The 24,532-nt window shown below is 45.9% G+C and overlaps 1 protein-coding gene across 2 annotated transcripts in view; it reads left to right on the top strand.

Moving 5' to 3' along the window:
- The window catches only part of RIPOR2 (RHO family interacting cell polarization regulator 2), a 265,938-nt gene that overhangs the window by 69,518 nt on the left and 171,888 nt on the right, over positions 1-24,532 (top strand). For both annotated transcript variants that reach the window (XM_063923277.1, XM_063923278.1), the window contains exon 7: positions 21,613-21,762. In XM_063923277.1, coding sequence (XP_063779347.1) covers positions 21,613-21,762 — 150 coding nt within the window. The remainder of the gene's footprint in view (positions 1-21,612; positions 21,763-24,532) is intronic.

Here is a 24,532-nt window from a genome sequence, read left to right as displayed (position 1 = left end):
AGAGAGAGAGTGTCAGGAAGAGAGAGAGACAGTGGACCTTATTCAGAGATGGACGCAGATCGCTGTATATGCAGTCCGATCTGCGTCCATCTCCTCACATGCTGGGGACCGTCCAGCACAGGACAAGGCCACCCAGCATGTGTAGTGCCGCCTCACAATGTGTCCGCAATTGCTGATGCAGCAAATTATAGTTGACCCCTGACTGCGCTGTCAGGCGGTCCACCGTCATTTTTTAAAACTGAAGATGCTCCCGTTTGACATGCCATGCCCCCCCTCCCCCCCAACGCTGCCCTGTGAACGCCGCCGCTGTCAATTACACTGCTGCTGCATCCTGTGTAAGGTAGTGCAGGTGTGATGCGGCTGCAGCACATGCGCAGTTTGCTGATGCTGGCAAACTGTGCTGCGAGCTGCTGAAGTGGCCAACTCTGAAAAAGGTCCAGTGTCAGGGGGAGAGAGAGTGTGAAGGAGACAGAGTGTTGGGGAGAGAGAGAGGAGCAAGAGGAGGGAGTGTTATGGAGAGGTGGGGAGGTTAGGAAGAGAGAGCGAGCAGGAGAGACAGTGACACGACCAGATTACACAGCACTGAGCAGCACAGGTATGTCCTGGGGGCGGGCACTTCTTGGCATTAGTCCCCGCCCCCTAAACACCCGTGAATTGCGGCACTGCTCAGCTGCTGGGAGACAGCCCTGGTACAGGGGGGGAGGGGGGCGAGTGATGTGGGGTCGCAGCAGCCAGGTCTTACCTGTTCTATGAACCTGCAGGAATGTAGAGGCCACCAGCAGCACATTAGGGGGGGTCCGGTATAGTCAAGGCAGCTGGTCCCTCACAGAGCTCCGGCACACACTACATCAAAAGGGCACCGCTGGGAGGATCTAGCACTACAGGCCGCGTCATGGTCCCAGAGGAGCTGCACCACAGGGAGACATCGGCCGGGCCCCACCGATGGAGCTATGTAAGGGGCGGATGTGCAGGGGCTGCTCGTGTAGGAAACCAGATAGTGATGATAACCAGTGTAGCCAAACCTCCTTTTTTGGGCATCCAATCAGGGAGGGTCAGGCAGCAGTGTCACGCCCCCTCTTGATCTGTCCCTGCAGCCCTGTCACTGAGGCAGAGTTAAGGCGTGTACACACGGTAAGATCTTTTCTTCCGATTCTGACTATATAGTCAGAATCGGAAGAAAAGATAGTGCAGATCGCAAGGTGACAGTCACCTTGCGATCCCGATTCGATGCCGACGCGCGGCCCCGCGCGGTCGGCATCGGCCGAAAAAATAGGCTGTGCAGGCAAGTCAATCCTGACTATCTCTATAGAAGAGATAGTCAGGATTGACACTTAGCCAAAATCGCACAGAACCAAGATCGCAAGCACACTCATTATGTGCTTGCGATACTGGCTAAGTGCCGACCCGGCCCCCCGTCGCACAGTGAGAATCGGATAAGTTCGAATCTCACCGTGTGTACACACCCTTAGAGGTGCCTCATCCTCTTGTTTTTTTCAATGGGCTTTTCCTGCCCGTAGCCGTGGCCCCGCCCCCCGCTCTGTACAGTTTATAATTATCAGTGGGAGGCAGCGCACTTGCTGCCTCATATCCAGGTATTTCCAAGTTTTACTACAAAAAGGAGTAGATTAATACAAAGAAGTTACTTATAACACAGAGTCTGTATTATAAATATCTTCTTTGTATTATTGTAATTCTCAGATCGGAATTTGACAGGGGAGGCAGAGCCTCCCCTGACTGCACGTCCCTGGTTAGAATTGCCCAGAATCTTTTATCCAGGTCTGCATCAAGGTATAGGGGCAAATTCAGTAAGGATCGCATGTCGCGATTCGTACGGAATTTTTGCGGGGGTGGCACAGGCGCATTCGCAGCAGGCCCTACTGCGCATGCGCCCGCATTTTCTGCGGGGCGCCGCCGAAAATGCGATCGCCTTTGCCTGCCAATCAGGAAGAGGCGGGAGGGGGGCAGCAGCGCTCCGTTTTCAGGGAGGAAATGGAATATTGCGGGGACGGGGCAGCCCGAACGGTGGGTTGTGCGGCGCGAACGGGGGCGTGTCCGGGGCGCGGAAAATGGCGCCGGGCCTCCTGCGGCCACAGCTAAGCTGCGCCGGCAGAAGTCAACCTTAGCTTCTGCTAACAAGCAGAAATTGTGAGGCAAACGCAATTTCTGCTTATAGCAGGGGAGGGGGGGGGGGGGGGGTTTGCTGGTCAGCATGCTGGGCGGCCCCCAGCATGCGTTTAGCAGAATTTGCTATCCTTACTGAATTAGCCCCATGGCCTGTGTTTGTTCACCAATTGTCCAATTTTCCCTCTAACTCACGCCGTTCTGCTCTGGTGTGTAGGCAGTTGTTAATTGGTGTTGGATGCCAGTGCTCTTTGGAAAGATCAATCTTTGTTATCATATTCTCCAACGTTGTCAGACCTCGACAATTTTATTTTCAGTCCTGTTTGAGTTTCCACTTAACTCTTGTATTCTGTAATTTTGCTGGTTAGTTCGCTTTTGGCTTTCAGGAAGTATACATGCGTCATCCTTGTAGAATCATCAATACGTGTCTTGAAGTAGCTGTTCCCGCTCATTAACTCCACCTCCATCAGTGCACACACGTCCATGTGCACTAGTTCCAATGTTGTCTTCGTTCTGAACGCTGACTTTGGAAAGGGGCAACTTCTATTACACACCCATGTGGTGGTCTCCCATCTAGCCATCTCCCAGTAACACCCATCGATTTGCCTCTCCAGTTCTAGTGTCACATCTCCCATGCGCAATAACGCATTGGTGTGTACACTCAGGGTAATGCATGCACCATAGGGGCTTTCGGGATATTTTGCTCAACTACGCAATCATCCACATTGAATGCAGTTAGTGTCCTGCTGTAAATCAGGCCCTTTTTTTCCTCTTCCCCTGACGTTTACCGGATCACATGACTTTAGTAACTTGAACCAACTTTCATTACAGCTGATTGTCTCCAGAGTCCATGTACCAGAATCTTTCCAGTGACTGTCAGCTACATTTAATGCTGTCTGATTGTTTTTCTATCAAAGTTACATTGTGAAATACCACTTGGTTCACTCGCTTTGCATTCTGGGGCCTTATGTCCTATTTTGTTACACCTGAAGCACTTATACTTGGGCTGCCTAGGTATCACACCCTGTGACAGTAGAATATAACTCTCAGCAGTGGAATATACTAGAAATTGCAGTAGCTTGGCATGACCATTCTCCATTGATTGCTTGGCAGTGCATGACTCCAAAACTACTACTTGAAAATCACAACCTCCTCGTCGTCTACTTGTACACCTACTGATGTCAATTGCTGAGATATGCAGCATCCTATCTATATATTCATTCATATTCTTGTACGTGCTTACTTTAGTACCATACAGAGTATGCCTCAGGTCGATTCTCATTAAGCCTTTGTGGTCATAAGATAGCTATAACACTACCCACATTTTGTGTGGTTTCACATTCCCATTAATGGTGGAATACATGTGCTGCTGTACATCTAGGCCCAGTGGCGGACTCGGCTGTGGGCAGGTTGCCATGTGCCCCCTGGTCTGGTACAATTCTGCAGTACTAGGGCCACTGCAGGGTATATACCGCCTGTTGGGATCCTGGCATTCAGATTCCTGACAGGCAGCTAAATGCCGGTGGTCGGAATCCCGACCGCCGCCCCGTATTCCCACTCGGGGAATATTCTCTTGCCACTGTGACCGATGCATGGCGAGCGCAGCAGTATGCCAGCTGCCGGGATGCTTCTGTTGGGATACTGACAGCCGGCATCCTGTTTGTATTCCTGCTGCTGTGCTGTGCATACATATACCTGACATGAAAGCCGGGAAGGATCCTCTGCCTGTCTCGTGGCTGTCAGTGTAAAATTGCCAATGTCCAGCAGGCACCTACAGTAGCATGAGAGGGGGCCGGCCTGGCAGACGCAGCCAGGGCAGCTATTCTGATAAGAGCTGTCCTTTGCGATAGAAGCACTTGCTGGTTTAGTACCTGCATCTGGTTGAGTGACCTGCATCGCCACAGGGGGTGCTGGGAGAGATCCAACTGGATCTCTCTCAGGGGTAAAACATAGGCTCCTATTGGGTAATGCCACATAAAGATGATACCCACCTGGTCCAAGCTGGGGAATGTATCACAGTCCAGAGCATGGTACATATGGGAATGCGGCCAGTTTTTGTATTTTTGCCAGCATTTTCCTTTTAATCCATCCCGCCCTGGGGGAGATGTATGAAGAGGTGGTAAGTGTCAAATGCGCTATAACCAGCGCTATTTGACATTTACAACAAGCCTCGGCATGTGTAAAAGCAGATAACTTAGAGAAAAATCACTTTTCTTTATGGTACAGGTTGAGTATCCCATATCCCAATATTCCGAAATATGGAATTTTTTGAGTGAGATAGTGAAACCTTTGTTTTCTGATGGCTCAATGTACACAAACTTTGTTTAATACACGAAGTTATTAAAAGTATTGTATTAAATGACCTTCAGGCTGTGTGTACAAGGTGTATATGAAACATAAATGAATTGTGTGTATGAACACAAACTTTGTTTAATGCACAAAGTTATTTAAAAGTATTGGCTAAAATGATCTTCAGGCTGTGTGTATATGGTGTATATAAAACATAAATGCATTCTGTACTTAGACTTGGGTCCCCATCTCATTATGGCATGCAATTATTCCAAAATACAGAAAAATCCGATATCCAAAATACTTCTGATCCCAAGCATTTTGGATATGGGATACTCAACCTGTATCTGCAAACATCTAACAATTTCACCGTCACCATAAAAATTATAAGTGCACTATTGCTGCTTATCGTTTTTCACATATAAGCAGGATATGTATGCTAGTAGAAAAGCTGGGACCACTTGCTTGTGGTTTGCCCCCCAGGTTGAAAGTTGCCAGGCAACCCCTGGCTAGGCCTATGGTCCCCATGTCTCTATCCACATCATCTGTGTTGGATCGCTAGTGACTTTCTATAACTTCTCCTGCTTTAACTGCATCTACATGGCAAAATTCCATGTAGCATAATTCTATGAGTCCATTAACTTGTCAAAGTTCATACTGGCTCTTGTACTGTACACTTTCAGTTTTAGTATGAATAAAGATATTTTCTGTACTCGCTGAGAGCCTTTTATTCCATGTCGCAGCAGCTGTGTTCACATGCTAGTGACCTGGGACCATAACCTATTGGTAGACCCTATAGGTGTTGATAGGTGTCAGCTGTGCATAATGGAAGTCCACACAATGAATAACACAGGGTTAATACTGGTATGTACATCAGGTACACGGTACAGGTAACTATATGGTAGATGTAACAGATCCAGCCAGTAATGTATAGGGTAATGCGTGAACATAGGCGTGCGCAGGGGGGGGTTCCTGGTGCGCACAGGCACCCCCTAATGTCTGTAACCCCCTCACACACACCTGCTGCTGCTGCAGTATTGGCGATCGACGAGTGTGCTCATTTCTGTCCTCCCGCCCATTGCACCTGCCACCCCCTCCGCTCAGTCTGGCTGTCACTCATTTTTATGGTGCAGCATCACTGACGTAATCCTACTCCCAGTTTCTTTAACCTGTGGGATGTGTCGTGATGATGTCATGCCGCGTGCATGCCCGCTCATGCTCCCACCCATGCTCTCTCTCTCCTCATCATGTGCCAACGCAACAGAATACTGTGTTCCTCTTGGAGGAGGAAAAGTTAAAATTCAATATCAGTATATATTTTGAGAGATTAGGATATAATCTATGGTAATAAAATACACAAAATGAACATATATTAAACAGATTTTATATATCTATATCTATATATATATATATATATATATATATATATATCTCTCTATATATATATATATATATATATATATATATATATTTATACATATATAGAAGAACAAGTCGCACTCACGTATTATCTTCAATACAACAGCTGGGGTGTCATCCATGAATTCCCTCCATAGAATCCAATTAAAGAAAAAGGCAAATGGAGCACTCACCAGTCTTTGCATAGGTGTAGATATCAAATTGAAATTTTATTTCTCCAAACAGCTTGAATAGCACAGCATGACTGTTTGCTACAGTCCAATATCTTTGAAAAAAGCCCAAACGTTTTCGGCCATATCCAGACCGTCATCAGGGGACACAGGAAACACCAGAGAGCTGTCACATCATATTTAAAACATCAGCAGCCTAACTGACCATGCCTCACCGGCTCCCTAAATACCCATCATTCAAAAAAACGCGCCTAAATTGCGTCATTTTGTGGGCGGAGTCAGCCCTGTATATTCGTAATTATGCATATGAACAACCACATATTTAATACATATAAATATTAGTGCAGATCACCCATCTCATAATAGTGTCACCAATCCCAACAGGAGTCTCAATATTATAAAATATACCTGAGTGAAGATCGTAGTGGTTGCATAGCAACCACTACCCAGCTGCCCCTTCTCTATCAGCCGCCAATCGGGACCTAAACGGAAGTGACGTATCGGAATGGTCGCCTAGCAACCTTCCGAGCGTCACTCTACAAGTGATATAGTGCAGACGACCGCCTGGGCGGAAATGACGTCTCGGGCTGGTTGCCAGGCAACCCTCCGAGCTTCACCACACGGCCTATGATAATGATATGAATCACTGGTTGCCAGGAGACCCTCCGGGCGACTCACCGCATAGGTTACCTATGGTTGCCACGCAACCAGGCATAGACGGGCGAAACTATAATCGCCTGCTGGCAGGGGAAACCACTTTATATAAAGACATGCTTATAGTAATATGGGACAGGAACTATATGTATATATATATATAGGGATCCACATACTAGTTTTATGGATGATCAATAGGGCTGTTCCAAAAAACAAAAATAAAGATAATAATACAAGTAAAAAATGAAAATTTGGGCAGTAAGGAGCCAATGAGGTGTGGACAATACTCTATCATGACAAACATCAACATACAACATAAATACATAAACATGAGTGCACATATGCATGCGTCTAAACATGCATATATGGACATCTATTAAAAGTAAAGTGTCTTTAATTAACACTTTACAGTGCACTGGTCATAAAGGGCAAGAAGCCCCTCTTCTTTATCTAAGAAAAATCCCAAGGTGATTATTCTCATTTAATCCGTTGGGGGCTAGAGTTCCCAATCTAAAAATCCATCTCGCCTCCAATTTTCTCAGTATAAGGGCACGGTCTCCGCCCCTCTCGGGTTCCGGAACCCAATCAATTATACGACACCTAAGTGCTGAGCCCTGATGTCCCGCTTTTAAGAAGTGCTGTGCCACCGGTTTATCAGATGAGCCAGATATAATTGCCTGGTGAATCGAGCTCCTATGGTTTGCCATTCGTTCTCTGAAGGTACAGGTCTTAGAAGCCCCTCTTCTTAGATAAAGAAGAGGGGCTTCTTGCCCTTTATGACCAGTGCACTGTAAAGTGTTAATTAAAGACACTTTACTTTTAATAGATGTCCATATATGCATGTTTAGACGCATGCATATGTGCACTCATGTTTATGTATTTATGTTGTATGTTGATGTTTGTCATGATAGAGTATTGTCCACACCTCATTGGCTCCTTACTGCCCAAATTTTCATTTTTTACTTGTATTATTATCTTTATTTTTGTTTTTTGGAACAGCCCTATTGATCATCCATAAAACTAGTATGTGGATCCCTATATATATATACATATAGTTCCTGTCCCATATTACTATAAGCATGTCTTTATATAAAGTGGTTTCCCCTGCCAGCAGGCGATTATAGTTTCGCCCGTCTATGCCTGGTTGCGTGGCAACCATAGGTAACCTATGCGGTGAGTCGCCCGGAGGGTCTCCTGGCAACCAGTGATTCATATCATTATCATAGGCCGTGTGGTGAAGCTCGGAGGGTTGCCTGGCAACCAGCCCGAGACGTCATTTCCGCCCAGGCGGTCGTCTGCACTATATCACTTGTAGAGTGACGCTCGGAAGGTTGCTAGGCGACCATTCCGATACGTCACTTCCGTTTAGGTCCCGATTGGCGGCTGATAGAGAAGGGGCAGCTGGGTAGTGGTTGCTATGCAACCACTACGATCTTCACTCAGGTATATTTTATAATATTGAGACTCCTGTTGGGATTGGTGACACTATTATGAGATGGGTGATCTGCACTAATATTTATATGTATTAAATATGTGGTTGTTCATATGCATAATTACGAATATACAGGGCTGACTCCGCCCACAAAATGACGCAATTTAGGCGCGTTTTTTTGAATGATGGGTATTTAGGGAGCCGGTGAGGCATGGTCAGTTAGGCTGCTGATGTTTTAAATATGATGTGACAGCTCTCTGATGTTTCCTGTGTCCCCTGATGACGGTCTGGATATGGCCGAAAACGTTTGGGCTTTTTTCAAAGATATTGGACTGTAGCAAACAGTCATGCTGTGCTATTCAAGCTGTTTGGAGAAATAAAATTTCAATTTGATATCTACACCTATGCAAAGACTGGTGAGTGCTCCATTTGCCTTTTTCTTTATTTATACATATATATATCTGTGAATCAATTCTCTATATTATTTAGTTTGCATTGAGTGCCAATATGTGGTGGTAGGCACGCCTGATAGGTGGTGCTAGACACGCCCATTGGGTGGTGTTAGACGTGCCCAATAGGCTGTGTTAAACACGCCCTTCTAATCGTGCACCCCCTAATAAAATGTCCTGCGCACGCCTATGTGCGTGAAGCTGTATTGTATACTGTATATAAGATCAGTGGTGGCATTGAGGTATGTGCCCACTTACAGACTCTCTGGGGCACTTCCTTCCTCTGTGGAGGATGGAGCTGAAGACGTGCGATAAAGGCTTGCATGCACAGTAGCACACTTGAGTCAGAGGTTGTGCCGTGAAATGCCTTCGTTACTATGGGGTCCCAGCAGCATCAGAAGACAGCACTGGTCGCTCTCTTCTAACTTGATCAACTTTTTATCAGAAGAGGCTGTTTTAATATCATATACCTGATGATGTTTGACAAGTTGGTAAAATGGGAGTTATTCAGATGTAGAAGCAAACTAAAAAAATCAAGCAACTGGGCAAACTGATGTTGCACTGCAGATGGGGCAGAAGTAACATGTGCAGAGAGACTTGGGTGTGGTGTGTCCAAAATGAAAGCTAAATTGCAGTGTAAAAATAAAGCTGTCAAACATTTGTGAGTTACACGTAAAAGCAGCCAGTATTTACCGCGCACAGAAAAAATATAAATGTATTTCATCCTCGTGCTTTGCCAAATGGTTTGTTCCACATACAAACTTCCTTTTTTTTTTTTTTTTGCTTTAGTTCCAAATCCGAATCAGGCCCAATACTGTATGATCTGAGATTGGGTACAGTCAACGCATGAGAACACCATAAGCAGGGCATCTTAAATTATGGGCTCCTGATCATTTTTAATCCTAGGACCACCTGTCTTTGCATAGTTCAAAAATTTTTACATCTCTAGATGTTAACAAAAATTACGTTTTTAACAAAGTTAGTATTATATTTTGGGACAGACAAAGCAAATAGGCTGTGCATTACAATGAAAAGTGTCTTGCAGTAACACCATTTTGCCTACAGATAATCAGTACCTATTACAAATGTGGTTGAAAACACATACAGCACAGTACACAAGAGACTTTAGGCCTGATTCTGAGATGGTTGCTATGCCGATGTTTCCGCAGTTGAATGATTGTTTTTTTTTATACTGCGCATGTGTCTGAGTCACACTGAACACGCATCACTATTGATTACCGATGGTGGTTGCTGTAAGAATTTGGATGCAAAGTGAATGACAGTCAGTGTGCAATTTTTTGATGTAATATGGGCAGGCCCGGCACTACCCGCTCAGTGAAGGGATGCAGTGCAGGGAGGCGCTGGGACGGAGAGGCGCTCTTCCTGCTCTGCATCTCTTCCCTGCTGCTGCACCGTCCTGACCCCCCTGCTGCTGCTGCCAGCTGCTGTGCCTGTCACTGTATGACAGGCAGCGGCGCTGGCAGCATGAAAAGCCTCCTCCCCTCACCTGTGTGACAGCAGCTGTATGGATCAGAGGAGGGGGCGGAGCTACATGGGCGGAAGGGGCGGGGCTAAATGGGACGGAAGGGGCGGGGCTACACGGACCAGGCTGCTGAGAGAGGGACAGCAATTACAGTGGCGGCCAGCCAGACTTAGGTAAGTGGAGGGTGAGAAAGAAATGTGGGTGTGTGTGTATGGTGGGGGTGGGTGTGTATGTGTGTATATATGTGTGAATTGTGTGAGGTATGTCTGTGTGCGCACGCATTATGGACACTACTACTGGGGGGACATTACATGTAAGGACACTACTACTACTGGGGGGGCATTACGTATAACGACGCTACTACTGGGGGAGCCAATACATGTAAGGACGCTACTACTACTGGGGGGGCATTACGTATAAGGAAGCTACTACTGGGGGAGGGGGCATTACGTATAATGACGCTACTATTACTTGGGGGGCATTACGTATAACGATGCTACTATTACTTGGGGGGCATTACGTATAACGATGCTACTACTACTGGGGGGCATTACGTATAAGGACGCTACTACTACTGGGGGGGCATTATGTATAACGATGCTACTACTACTGGGGGGGCATTACGTATGACACTACTATTACTTGGGGGGCATTACGTATAACGATGTTACTACTACTGGGGGGGCATTACGTATAAGGACGCTACTACTACTGTGGGTTCATTACGTATAAGGATGCTACTACTACTGGGGGTGCACTACGTATAAGGACGCTACTACTACTGGGGGGGATTACGTATGAGGACGCTACTACTACTAGGGGGGAATTACGTATAAGGTCGCTACTACTACTGGGGGTGCACTACGTATAAGGACGCTACTACTACTGGGGGGAATTACGTATAAGGACGCTACTACTACTGGGGGTGCACTACGTATAAGGTTACTACTACTACTGGGGAGGCATTATGTGTAAGGATGCTGCTACTACTACTGGGGGTGCACTACGTATAAGGTTACTACTACTACTACTACTGGGGAGGCATTATGTGTAAGGATGCTGCTACTACTACTGGGGTGCATTACATATAAGGATGCTACTACTACTACTGGGGTGCATTACATATAAGGATGATACTACTACGGGTGGGGCATTACGTATAAGATGAATAAGATTGTGCTACTGTGTGGGGTAAATTTAAATGGGGTTACTATTGTGTGGCCATGCCCCTTACTTGTGAGACCACACCCCTTTCCCTGGCATGCGCCAAAGACGCGCGCTGACCCTTTGTCGAATATGGGAGGGCGCAAATTTATAGTTTGCAGGGGGGGCGCCGAACACCCTAGCACCGGCCCTGAATAGGGGGGTGGTGGAGAGTAAAACGCAGACATGTCGCAAGCATTTTGTGGGCGTGCCACAGCCATTGACTGCGTCTGTGTCCGCAGTTGTAATTTCCCTGGTGGTTAAGTTCATGAGGACTTTCAGTGCAAACATAGAGTTCAATGGTGCGGCCATTGGGCATCTGTGTACAAATTCCAGCGGCTGCAGCAATAGCATATTGTCTCAGCATCACTGCATACAAATATGCAGTTATTAATGCAACTGCGTCCACCTCTAAATAAGGCCCTTAGGGCAGGGCCGAAACTAGGAGTTTTGGCACCCGGGGTGAGCCATTAACTTAGCGCCTCCCCTCGCATTCAAGCGTGTGTGTGTGTGTGTGTACATATATATATATATATATATATATATATATATATATATATATATATAGCTATAGCAGTAAAAGGTGCGGCACTGAAGCTGATTCTCCGTAATTAAGAGACACACACGGTCCTGCATTTGAAACGCAGGACCGTGTATGTCTCTTAATTACAGAGAATCAGCTTCAGTGCCGCATCTTTTACTTCTGTATCTGCTTACACCTGTGAGGGCACCAGCGAAGTAATTCATACTGCACTGGGAGTGCCGGACTTTTGGTTACACAGTGTGTGTGTGTGTATATATATATATATATATATATATATATATATATATAATCTCAACTTCATAAGGGCAAAGGGGATAGCTAGGCATTTTCATACTTTTTTATTTTCATTTTTTATTTATGTGGGCTACAGATGAAGGAGAAATAAAATAATAACCCATACATTAATAAATACATAAAATCACACACCAATACAAAATACATACATTCACATACATACATACATACATACATACATATATACAATCACACAGCTGTACAAACACATTTATACTGACACATATATATACAGTGACACACAAGCACACATACAGATAGGATGTAGTTATGTGACTGCCGGTCACAGTACCTCCCCCTATATTCCGCCCCCTTACAATCCCGACGGTCGGCATGCCGACCAACAGGGACCACTCCCACCCCAGAGTGTCGAGCGCAGCGAGCCCGCAAAGGGGCTTGCTGCGCTCGCCACCCCCCCTATCCCCCCGACGACATTCCACTCCCGGGATACCAGGGTCACGCATACCACACCCATACAGATATGTAGTCACACACCTATTCACATACAATCACACACATGCACACATTCATACACATATATAGCAGTCACAGAAACAAACAGTGCCCCTTCTCTGAGTTATACTCATTGTTTAGGCTGTGCTGCTCTTCTCCCCTCCTCTCTCCCATGCTGTTGCTGACTGGCTTAGTGGCACTGTGTGTACAGTGCCGTTTAGCCCCGCCCCTTTTCAGACCTCAGAATTTCTTGTTCACTGCAGCAGTGGCTGCAATGATTAAAGGCACTAGCAGTGGGGTGAGGGGGGAGTAGTAATTTGTCCCCAGGCTGCAGAGATGAAACTGAAAGTAAAGTACAGCTCCCGGCAGCAAGGGCTGCTGGGAGATGTAGTTTATATTCAGTGTCATCTCTGCGATGCGGTGCGTGTGCCTGCCTGGCTAGGCGGGTGCTAGCAGAGTTTGGAGCTCGAGCTCCGCCGGCTCTAAGGTATCGCTGCCGCATAGGGAGGGGGCGTTAGGGGAGATTAAAGTGACAGTCTCTGCGCCCTCTCCAGTCTGGCGCCCAGGTCACATGCCCCCCTTCCCTAGTTTCGGCTCTGCTTAGGGGGACATTTACTAATCAGTGATTAGTAGTCCATACCCTCCAACATGACCCGCCCCACTAGGTACAAAATGCTCTGTTACTGGACTTCCCTCTTAATTTATTATTGCCATCACCTGTGAAGAAACAGCTTTCCTATCATTCAACTAGTTCAACACAGGTGATGGAAATCATAAATTAAGAGGGAAGTCCAGAAACAGAGCATTTTGTACCTAGTGGGGCGGGTCATGTTGGAGGGTCTGGTAGTCCTGCTATTGGATTGCAGCATGTATGCTACCTATATCTGCATAATTGGGTGTGTGTGTGTGTGTGTTATACATGTTTGGCGAATTACAGCATTGCATACAATTTGCAGAAGGATTGTTTATGTGCAAGTCATCCCCCTCCAAACAGGTGCAGTTATGCTTGCTAGGTGGCCATTTTGGGATGCATTTTGTGTTCACCTACTCTTACTATATATTGGTCTCATCTGTACACTGCCTGCAGCCCCCATCCAGGCAGCCTTGGTGCAGGCAGCCAAACCAGTAACAGATTAAGGGAGACATGTACTTAGCAGTGATAAAAGTGGAGAAGTGAGCCAGTGGAGAGTTGCCCATGGCAACCAATCAGCATTGAAATAACCATTTATAATTTGCAGACTATAAAAGTATACAGAGCGGCTGATTGGTGGCCATGGGCAACTTCTCCACTGGCTCACTTCTCCACTTTTATCACTGCTTAGTAAATGTCCCCCTTAGTCACTACAGCTTGTCTTTTCTCCTGGAGATACAGCACATTATTATACATTGCTGTGTGCGCAACTGCGTGTGACACACATGCCTTTTTCTTCATGCGTATCCTTGTGGCAGCTCTGTAACTGAAAGGAGCTGCTATAAATAGAGGAGAGTTATCTATGAAATAGTAGGGTCTCCGGCTGTTGTGACTTTGCATGCAGCACATATTTTTGCTTCTCCTTTGTGCCACCTGTTGCCTTGTATCCTGTTATGTTATGAAACAAACTTCCTGTTTATCGAAAGCTGATACTGTATGTCTCTGTACAGTGGACAAATTCTAGAAATGTTTTACCATTTGTTCAATTAAGAGCATGTGCAGTTCAGTGGTATTTACACACATTAATGTTTATTTTAAACCCTTCCTTTATGCTTATTGTACATTTACATCCAAAGCAGATGGACCTTGTTTTGTGTGGGCTAAAATAGAAGTCCACTTGTTATGGCACAGCCCCATACATTGAGTGGCGCAGTTATTTCTGGGGACGTGGGCAGGATTATGGATCACTCACTTGGGATATGGTGACCCATCCTCCTAATTAATCACAGGAAATCCTGTGACATCCCATTAATGATATTAGCTGGGATTTCAATATGGGTGGGAAATGCTCCTAAAGCTGCAAGGTATATCTCAGCCTGTCAGCACTGCTACTGTATATCCATTGTATGCAGACTCTAACTTGATTGCTATATCATCTGCTAACTTGGATAGGAGATAGATTTTTTGTTTTGTTTTGTTTCTATAATATTATATACATGTGTGTGTGAATTGGTGTTACTTGTTCAGTGGATTAGAGCTTTTCTGTCATATCATCAGAGCCGGCCCTAACCAATATGATGCCCTAGGCAAGATTTTGGCTGGTGCCTAAGGCCGGCTCTGCATATCATTCTGTTGATCTGATAATGTTATGATACTTCCACCTCAAATTTCAGTCAGAGGTGATCTTTGGTCAACTTTTTACCCAGTTAGTTGAAATACCTCTCCACCATTGCTGTCTGGATGCTGATTGCTCTCAGGCTGCTCTTACGGGAGGGTTACTTACTATAATTTGACTTTACTGTGCAGTAGATTATAAATAGCGGCAATTAATTTAGGCCAGGTTAGTGCAAGGAATGATCGATTGCTAGGAGTTATGCCATTGTACACGTTTATACCTATTTTAGCATATAACGAAATGTCAAATGATTAACTCCCTAGATATGAACCAATCTCATTTTCCAGCACACACAGGGAAACCATATTTTGGTCCGGTGTAGTCAATTGGTAGCCCCAATCATCACCATCATCAGTTTAGTTGTTTTAACTCCCTGTTCTGATCAAAATCCCACTTGGCCTTTCCTGGGACTCGGTGTTAGACCTATACAATATTAAACCAGATTGTTTGCAAAAAAACTACATTTTCCAACCAAACTGCATTTCTGTGTTCTGAGTTTGGCTTTGCTTTTCATGGTCATTCCCTAGGTTGAGCATTTAAATTAATCACATCAATTCTACTATATGACTTGTGTAAACATGTTGAAAAAGTGTCCTATCTCTTTAAGTGTAATAATAATGACATGACTTTTGGTAACTTGTTAATTTCTCTAACGTCCTAGAGGATACTGGGGACTCCGTAAGGACCATGGGGATAGACGGGCTCCGCAGGAGACATGGGCACTTTAAGAAAGACTTTAGGTCTGGGTGTGCACTGGCTCCTCCCTCTATGCCCCTCCTCTAGACCTCAGTTTTGATACTGTGCCCAGAGGAGATGGGTGCACTTCAGGGAGCTCTCCTGAGCTTCCTGACAGAAAGTATATTTGTTAGGTTTTTTATTTTCAGGGAGCCTGCTGGCAACAGACTCCCTGCATCAAGGGACTGAGGGGAGAGAAGCAGACCTACTTCTGTGAGTTTCAAGGCTTTGCTTCTTAGGCTACTGGACACCATTAGCTCCAGAGGGATTGGTACGCAGGTCTCACCCTCGCCGTCCGTCCCAGAGCCGCGCCGCCGCCCCCCTCGCAGAGCCGGAAGATAGAAGCCGGGTGAGTATGAGAAGAAAAGAAGACTTCAGAGGAGGCAGAAGACTTCATGATCTTCACTGAGGTAACGCACAGCACTGCAGCTGTGCGCCATTGCTCCCATAGACCTCACACACGCCAGTCACTGTAAGGGTGCAGGGCACAAGGGGGGGGGGGGGGGCGGGCGCCCTGGGCAGCATATAGACCTCTTTTTGGCAAAAATAAGTATATGTATAAGTATATGGGCACTGTACATATATAAGAGCCCCCGCCAAATTTTGAGATTTTCAGCGGGACAGAAGCCTGCCGCCGAGGGGGGCGGGGCTTCTCCCTCAGCACTCACCAGCGCCATTTTTTCTCCACAGCACCGCTGAGAGGAAGCTCCCCGGACTCTCCCCTGCTTATACCATGGTAGACAGTGGGTTTTAAAGAAATGGGGAGGGCACAAAATTGGCGCATATTGTATATGTAAACAGCGCTATCTGGGTAAACATAAAATTGTGTTTTTCTCCTGGGTCATACAGCGCTGGGGTGTGTGCTGGCATACTCTCTCTCTCTGTCTCTCCAAAGGGCCTGGTGGGGAAACTGTCTTCAGATAAGAGGTACCCTGTGTGTGTGGTGTGTCGACATGTCTGAGGTAGAAGGCTCACCTAGAGAGGAGGGAGAGCGTATGAATGTGAGGTCTCCGTCGGCGGTGCCGACACCTGACTGGGTGGATATGTGGAATATTTTAAGTGCTAGTGTGAACTTATTGCACAAGAGATTAGACAAAGCTGAGGCTAAGGAACAGTCAGGGAGTGAACCCGTGTCTGTCCCTATGTCGCCGGGATCTTCAGGGTCTCAGAAGCGCCCACTATCCCAAATAGCAGACACTGATACCAACACGGATTCGGACTCCAGTGTCGACTACGATGATGTAAAGTTACAGCCAAAAGTGGCAAAATGTATTCGATATATGATTATTGCAATAAAAGAAGTGTTGCATATCACAGAGGAACCCCCTGTCCCTGACACGAGGGTACACATGTATAAGGGAAAAAAGCCCGAGGTAACTTTTCCCTCCTCACATGAGTTGAACGAATTATGTGAAAAAGCTTGGGAATATCCTTTCCTGCCAACGGACAGGGTACGGTGGGAATCATCCCCTAAGGTGGACAAAGCGTTGACACTCTTGTCAAAAAAGATAGCGCTGACATCACAAGATACGGCTACCCTCAAGGATCCTGCAGACCGCAAGCAGGAGATTACCTTGAAATCCATTTACACACATTCTGGTACATTACTCAGACTGGCAATTGCGTCGGCCTGTGTTTGTAGCGCGGTGGCAGCATGGACAGATTCCTTATCGGCGGAGATTGAGACCCTAGATAAGGATACCATTTTATTAAAGGTTGCTGTCTTATATATGAGGGATGATCAAAGAGACATTAGTTTACTGGGTTCCAGAATAAACGCTATGTCAATCTCTGCTAGACGAGTCCTCTGGACCCGGCAGTGTACAGGTGATGCCGACTCAAAAAGACATATGGAGGTTTTATCTTACAAGGGGGAGGAATTGTTTGGGGAAGGTCTCTCGGACCTGGTCTCCACAGCTACGACAGGTAAATCGAATTTTTTGCCTTATGTTCCCTCACAACCTAAGAAAGCGCCACATTATCAAATGCAGTCCTTTCGTTCAAATAAAAGCAAAAGAGTGCTTGGATCGTCCTTTCTTGCCAGAGGTAAGGGCAGAGGTAAAAAGCTGCACAGCACAGCTAGTTCCCAGGAACAGAAATCCTCCCCGGCCTCTGCTAAATCCACCGCTTGACGCTGGGGCTCCCCTGAGGGAGTCCGCTCCAGTGGGGGCACGTCTTCGACTTTTCAGCCACATCTGGGTTCACTCACAGGTGGATCCCTGAGCAATAGAAATTGATTCTCAGGGATAAAAGCTGGAATTCGAAGAGGTGCCTCCTCGCCGGTTTTTCAAATCGGCTCTACCGACTTCTCCCCTGGAAAGGGAGATAGTGTTAAGTGCTATTCACAAATTGTGTCTTCAACAAGTGGTGGTCGAAGTTCCCCTACTTCAGAGAGGGAAGGGATACTACTCCACACTGTTTGTAGTTCCGAAACCGGACGGTTTGGTCAGACCCATATTGAATTTAAAATCCCTGAACCTATACTTAAAACGGTTCAAGTACAAAATGGAATCGCTCAGAGCGGTCATCGCCAGCCTGGAAGGGGGGGATTTTATGGTATCCCTGGACATAAAGGATGCATACCTTCATGTTCCCATATATCCACCTCATCAGGCGTACCTGAGATTTGCGGTACAGGATTGTCATTACCAATTTCAGACGTTGCCGTTTGGGCTTTCCACGGCCCCGAGGATTTTCACAAAGGTAATGACGGAAAGGATGGTGCTCCTGCGCAAGCAGGGTGTCACAATTATCCCGTACTTGGACGATCTCCTCATAAAAGCGAGATCACGAGAGAAGTTACTGAACAGTGAAGGTGTTACAGCAACACGGCTGGATTCTCAATATCCCGAAGTCGCAGCTGGTTCCTACGACTCGTCTGAGCTTCTTGGGCATGGTTCTGGACACAGACCAGAAAAAGGTTTTTCTCCCGATAGAAAAGGCTCAGGAACTCATGACTCTAGTCAAGAACCTATTGAAGCCAAAACAAGTGTGTCTGCATCATTGCACTCAAGTCCTGGGAAAAATGGCGGCAACATACGAGGCCATTCCCTTCGGCAGGTTCCATGCAAGGACTTTCCAATGGGACTTATTGGACAAGTGGTCTGGATCACATCTACAAATTCATCAGCGGATCACCCTGTCCCCCAGGGCCAGGGTATCTCTCCTGTGGTGGCTGCAGAGTGCCCACCTTTTGGAAGGACGCAGGTTCGGCATTCAGGATTGGATCCTGGTGACCACGGACGCGAGCCTCAGAGGGTGGGGAGCAGTCACAAGGGGAAGAAACTTCCAAGGACTCTGGACAAGTCAAGAGACTTGTCTTCACATCAACATCCTGGAACTGTGGGCCATATACAACGCCCTACGTCAGGCGGAGAACTTACTTCGCGACCAACCAGTTCTGATCCAGTCAGACAACATCACCTCAGTGGCTCATATAAACCGCCAAGGTGGCACAAGGAGCAGAGTGGCAATGGCGGAAGCCACCAAGATTCTTCGCTGGGCGGAAAATCATGTAAGCGCACTGTCAGCTGTGTTCATTCCGGGAGTGGACAACTGGGAAGCAGACTTCCTCAGCAGACACGACCTGCATCCAGGGGAGTGGGGACTTCATCGGGAAGTCTACGCACAGATTGCAAGTCAGTGGGGACTGCCCCAGATAGACATGATGGCATCCCGTCTCAACAAAAAGCTACAGAGGTATTGCGCCAGATCAAAAGATCCTCAGGCGGTAGCAGTAGACGCCCTAGTGACACCGTGGGTGTTCCAGTCGGTTTATGTGTTTCCTCCTCTTCCTCTCATACCCAAGGTATTGAGAATAATAAGAAAAAGAGGAGTGAGAACAATTCTCATTGTTCCAGATTGGCCAAGAAGGACCTGGTATCCGGATCTGCTGGAAATGCTCACAGAAGATCCGTGGCCTCTTCCTCTACGACAGGACCTGTTACAACAGGGGCCATGTCTGTTCTAAGACTTACCGCGGCTGCGTTTGACGGCATGGCGGTTGAACGCCGGATCCTAGCGGAAAAAGGAATTCCGGATGAGGTCATTCCTACGCTGATAAAGGCTAGGAAGGACATGACAGCTAAACATTATCACCGTATATGGCGAAAATATGTTTCTTGGTGTAAGGCCAGGAATGCTCCTACGGAAGAATTCCATCTGGGCCGTTTCCTGCACTTCTTACAGACTGGAGTGAATTTGGGCCTAAAGTTAGGATCCATTAAGGTTCAGATTTCGGCCTTATCCATTTTCTTTCAAAAAGAATTGGCTTCTCTCCTAGAAGTACAGACTTTTGTAAAGGGAATGCTGCATATTCAGCCTCCTTTTATACCTCCGGTGGCGCCTTGGGACCTTAACGTGGTGTTGAGTTTCCTTAAGTCGCACTGGTTTGAACCACTTCAAACGGTGGAGTTAAAATATCTCACTTGGAAGGTGGTCATGTTATTAGCCTTGGCTTCGGCTTGGCGAGTGTCGGAATTGGCGGCGTTGTCTCATGAAAGCCCCTATCTGGTTTTCCATATGGATAGGGCGGAATTGCGGACTCGCCCTCAATTCTTGCCTAAGGTGGTGTCATCTTTTTATATGAACCAACCTATTGTGGTCCCTGTGGCTACACGAGATTTGGAGGATTCTGAGTCCCTTGATGTAGTCAGGGCTTTAAAAATGTATGTGGCCAGAACGGCTAGAGTCAGGAAAACGGAAGCACTGTTTGTCCTATATGCAGCGAACAAGGTTGGCGCCCCTGCTTCGAAGCAGACTATTGCTCGCTGGATCTGTAATACCATCCAGCAGGCGCATTCTACGGCTGGATTGCCGTTACCAAAATCGGTCAAGGCCCATTCCACTAGGAAGGTGGGCTCGTCTTGGGCAGCTGCCCGAGGGGTCTCGGCACTACAACTGTGCCGAGCTGCTACTTGGTCGGGTTCAAACACCTTTGCAAAATTCTATAAGTTTGATACCCTGGCTGAGGAGCACCTCCTGTTTGCTCAATCGGTGCTGCAGAGTCATCCGCACTCTCCCGCCCGTTTGGGAGCTTTTGGTATAATCCCCATGGTCCTTACGGAGTCCCCAGCATCCTCTAGGACGTTAGCAAAAATAAGATTTTAAACCTACCGGTAAGTCTTTTTCTCGTAGTCCGTAGAGGATGCTGGGCGCCCGTCCCAAGTGCGGACTACTTCTGCGAGACTTGTATATAGTTTTGTTTACATAAGGGTTATGTTATAGTTCCATCAGGTTGGACTGATGCTACGTTATTTTTTCATACTGATAACTGTTTAATTGATACACAAGTTATACGGTGTGATTGGTGTGGCTGGTATGAATCTTGCCCTTGGATTAACAAAAATCCTTTCCTCGTACTGTCCATCTCCTCTGGGCACAGTTTCTCTAACTGAGGTCTAGAGGAGGGGCATATAGGGAGGAGCCAGTGCACACCCAGACCTAAAGTCTTTCTTAAAGTGCCCATGTCTCCTGCGGAGCCCGTCTATCCCCATGGTCCTTACGGAGTCCCAGACTACGAGAAAAAGATTTACCGGTAGGTTTAGAATCTTATTTTTTTTTAGCACTGTATGAACCTAGGGCCTAATTCAGTCCTGATCGCAGCAGATTTGTTCTCTAATAGGCAAAACCATGTGCACTGCAGGGGGGGCAGATATACTGTAACATGTTCAGGGAGAGTTTGGGTGGGTTATTTTGTTTCTGTGCAGGGTAAAACTGGCTGCTTTATTCTTACACTGCAATTTAGATTTCAGTTTGAACACACCCCACCCAAATCTAACTCTTTTTGCACATCTGCCCCACCTGCACTGCACATGTTTTTGCCCATTAGAGAACAATTTTGTTGCTGCTGAATTAGGCCCTTAGCACCAAACAAAATTAAGCAAAAATCTGTTTTACCACAACAACATTTTATATACATATGATATTTCATTGTTTTTTTATTTAGAATGTTTGCAATTAATAAAGCCATATTATTGATTTACCTTTTTAAAGGAAATCTGTGTGTTTTAAATATGTATCATTAATAACCTTTTAATTTATTTATTTTTGTTGTTCAAGGTGGATGAGCTGTATGAGGCCTACTGCATCCAGAGGCGCCTACGGGAGGGGGCAAGTAAAATGAAGCAGGCATTTGCTGCATCACCCTCAAGCAAAGCAGCTCGGGAGAGTTTATGTGAAATAAACAAGAGTTTTAAAGAGTACACTGAGGTAGGGTTTAGAGTATGGTTTGTATAGTCTGTCTCCCTCTGTGGTAAAGTGTTCTCAAAATATAGCGGTATCTTTTCTGGACTGGGGAGTGCTCATGTTTCCAAGGAGCTTGTGTTGGCAAAGTTGCAACAGTTTTGTTTAAGGGCAACCTTAATAGACTAAATATAATTTTATTTGCTTGCGACCAGTGATCATCAACCTATGAACTACCCATGACCCTGTTTCATCACATTAAATTGGGGGATGTAGTTAGTTTGCCCACAGTCGAGATCCCAGCTGTCGTAATCCTGTTGCCAGAATCCCAACACCTGTCACAATGCCGGTGCCGGAATCCCAAAATGGTCAGGAGACCGACGTCGGAATCCCGACCCATGTAAGTATTGTGCCTGGGTTAGGTTTAGGGCTGGGGGGAGGGGGGTTAGTTTAGCCGCCCCCAGGGGAGCTTAGGCTGTGTGTAGGGGTAGAAGGTCAAAAGAAAAAAGAAGATTCCATATATTGGGCACACTCGAACTATAATACTTTCATAAAGTCAAATATCTGTCATGATAGATGACCACAAATTCTAAAATATAACTTTTATTAGGATTTTTAAAACATGAGCGAAATATAGTGCATGTGAATAAAGTTGTGAAAAAATAATAATAATAACGTGAATTAAAAAACTTGGCCACTGTGATTGTTGTGCTTCTTCACTGTCTCCAGTATCTAAACAATGTTGCAATATCTGTAGCAATGCTAGTTGCCTTATGTCTGATAATGATACCTTTGTATCTAGGAGTGAAAAGCTCCTGTTATGATTTCAATACACCACCACTGTTAAAGTTTTATTCCATGTTTGCAGTGTGTGCATCACTGGCTAATAATGCTTGGGTGGTGAACCATCCTTTGAATGTCTACTATTGTTTACTAGGAATTTATTACTCCTAGGAGAATTATTGTCCTTGTGCTGCTGCTCTCTATACATGAGGCATGTAATTATTCTTCAAGGTGCTCTGTTCTATATAGCAATGAACCTTATTTATAATTCATGTATCAACACCAATTATACACACATGTAATGTATTAGGAAAGTTTTATATATCACAATCCACGTCAAGTTTTTTAGTGCACTATTGACATTGGAGCAGTGATTTTAATGTTATAATTACAATGCTCTTATTCTGTGTGGTTGTGATCCACACTTGTTGATTTATATGTCAACACCGATCGCATACATGTGTGTAAAATGTATTATAGGGTCTTATGCCACATTCATATATATATCCCATACAGCTTTTATTCACTACAAGCAGTGGGTTATTCGTTTGATGTAATAGACACTATATGTATGTTGTATCCTTTTCTTATATGGTGTGGCACCCTGTATTCATGCTCACTTAGTAGTGCACAGGCGCACCCTCATTCACATTCAATTAATAGTATGTCCCCTCAGTATAGTACCGATCACAATAGTTCCATTCACACACTTTTTAAATATATATATATATATATATATATATGGGTATATACCCAGTTTTTGGGTCCCCAACACTTTCTGACTGCGGAATGCAGCCCTATTATAACACGGCGTTCTGCTTTCTAACGCCGCGTGTATCCTGTGTGGGAACACCCGCGTGACTCTGTACTGTCAGAGGGCTGTTTGCAATGCGGTATGCCTACAGCTATACGCAGTGGCGGTTCTTGCCACGGGCAAGCGGTACTTTTGCCCGGGGCGCCGCCTTCCGGAGGGTGCCGCACCAGGGCAAGATCCGCCACTGTGCCCCCCCGCTTTGAAGGGAACCAGACGCGTAGCGTCTAGTTTCCCTTCATTGAGAGGACCTTAGTTGTGCGGTGCGCGATGACGTCATCGCGCACCGCACAGCAAAGGTCCTCTCCATGAAGGGAAACTAGACGCTACGGTCTAGTTTCCCTTCGTGTAGAGGACCTTTGCTGTGCGATGCGCGATGACGTCATCGCGCACCACACAGCATAGTGGCACAGACACTAGGGGTCATAATTGACCTCTAGTGTCTATGCTGTTCTATGGGAGAGACGTAATAACGTCTCTCCCATAGATCGAAGAGAAGAGAGAGGGGAGAAGAGCGGTGCCGCCGGCGGAGGGGGTCTGGATCAGGAACGGGGATGGTAAGTATTCTTTTTATTTATTTATTTATTTATTTTCTTGCAGCGTCGTGACCACGCCCCCAATTGAAGCCACGCCCCCACATTTTGCCCGGGGCGCCACAACTCTTAGAACCGGCCCTGGCTATACGCTACGGTGGGAGCAGCACCTATTCTCAAGCACAGACACAAATTCAAAGGTCCATATCAGACCGGCAATGTAAAACAGTGGCTAAGCTAACTGATGGAAAGGACACATAGTGGTTGTGTCCGATCCCCTAACGATCGTTTCGCATCTGCTTAATCATAGGAAACCCGATTTCCGGGTTTGAGGGAACTATATCCCCTGTCTCAGTCCCTCATTCGTCAATCCTTTTGATTGACAGATTCGATAGCCTATCCATAGATTTTAATATAAAAAACCTCAATGTTCTGGTTTTATTTTTATTTTACTTGCTGATTGTAATATCAAAATTGTTAGAGCATAATGGCCTCAGGCAGGTCTTCTCTCCCTTATGGTGATTACCATCTGTATTTCATGATGTCCCATTCCATATTATTTTATTATAAAGTTCTGGATATTTCCATATTTCTAAAATACCCAAAGCAAGTAAAATACAGTGTAACATAATTCCAAAAGGGGCAATCCAAATCATCTAGAGTACAGTGT

Source organism: Pseudophryne corroboree, chromosome 5, assembly GCF_028390025.1.
Source record: "Pseudophryne corroboree isolate aPseCor3 chromosome 5, aPseCor3.hap2, whole genome shotgun sequence".
In the NCBI taxonomy this organism is placed as follows: domain Eukaryota; kingdom Metazoa; phylum Chordata; class Amphibia; order Anura; family Myobatrachidae; genus Pseudophryne; species Pseudophryne corroboree.
The sequence above is the reverse complement of the archived record's forward strand: the minus strand, read 5'-3'. Positions and strand labels throughout refer to the sequence as shown.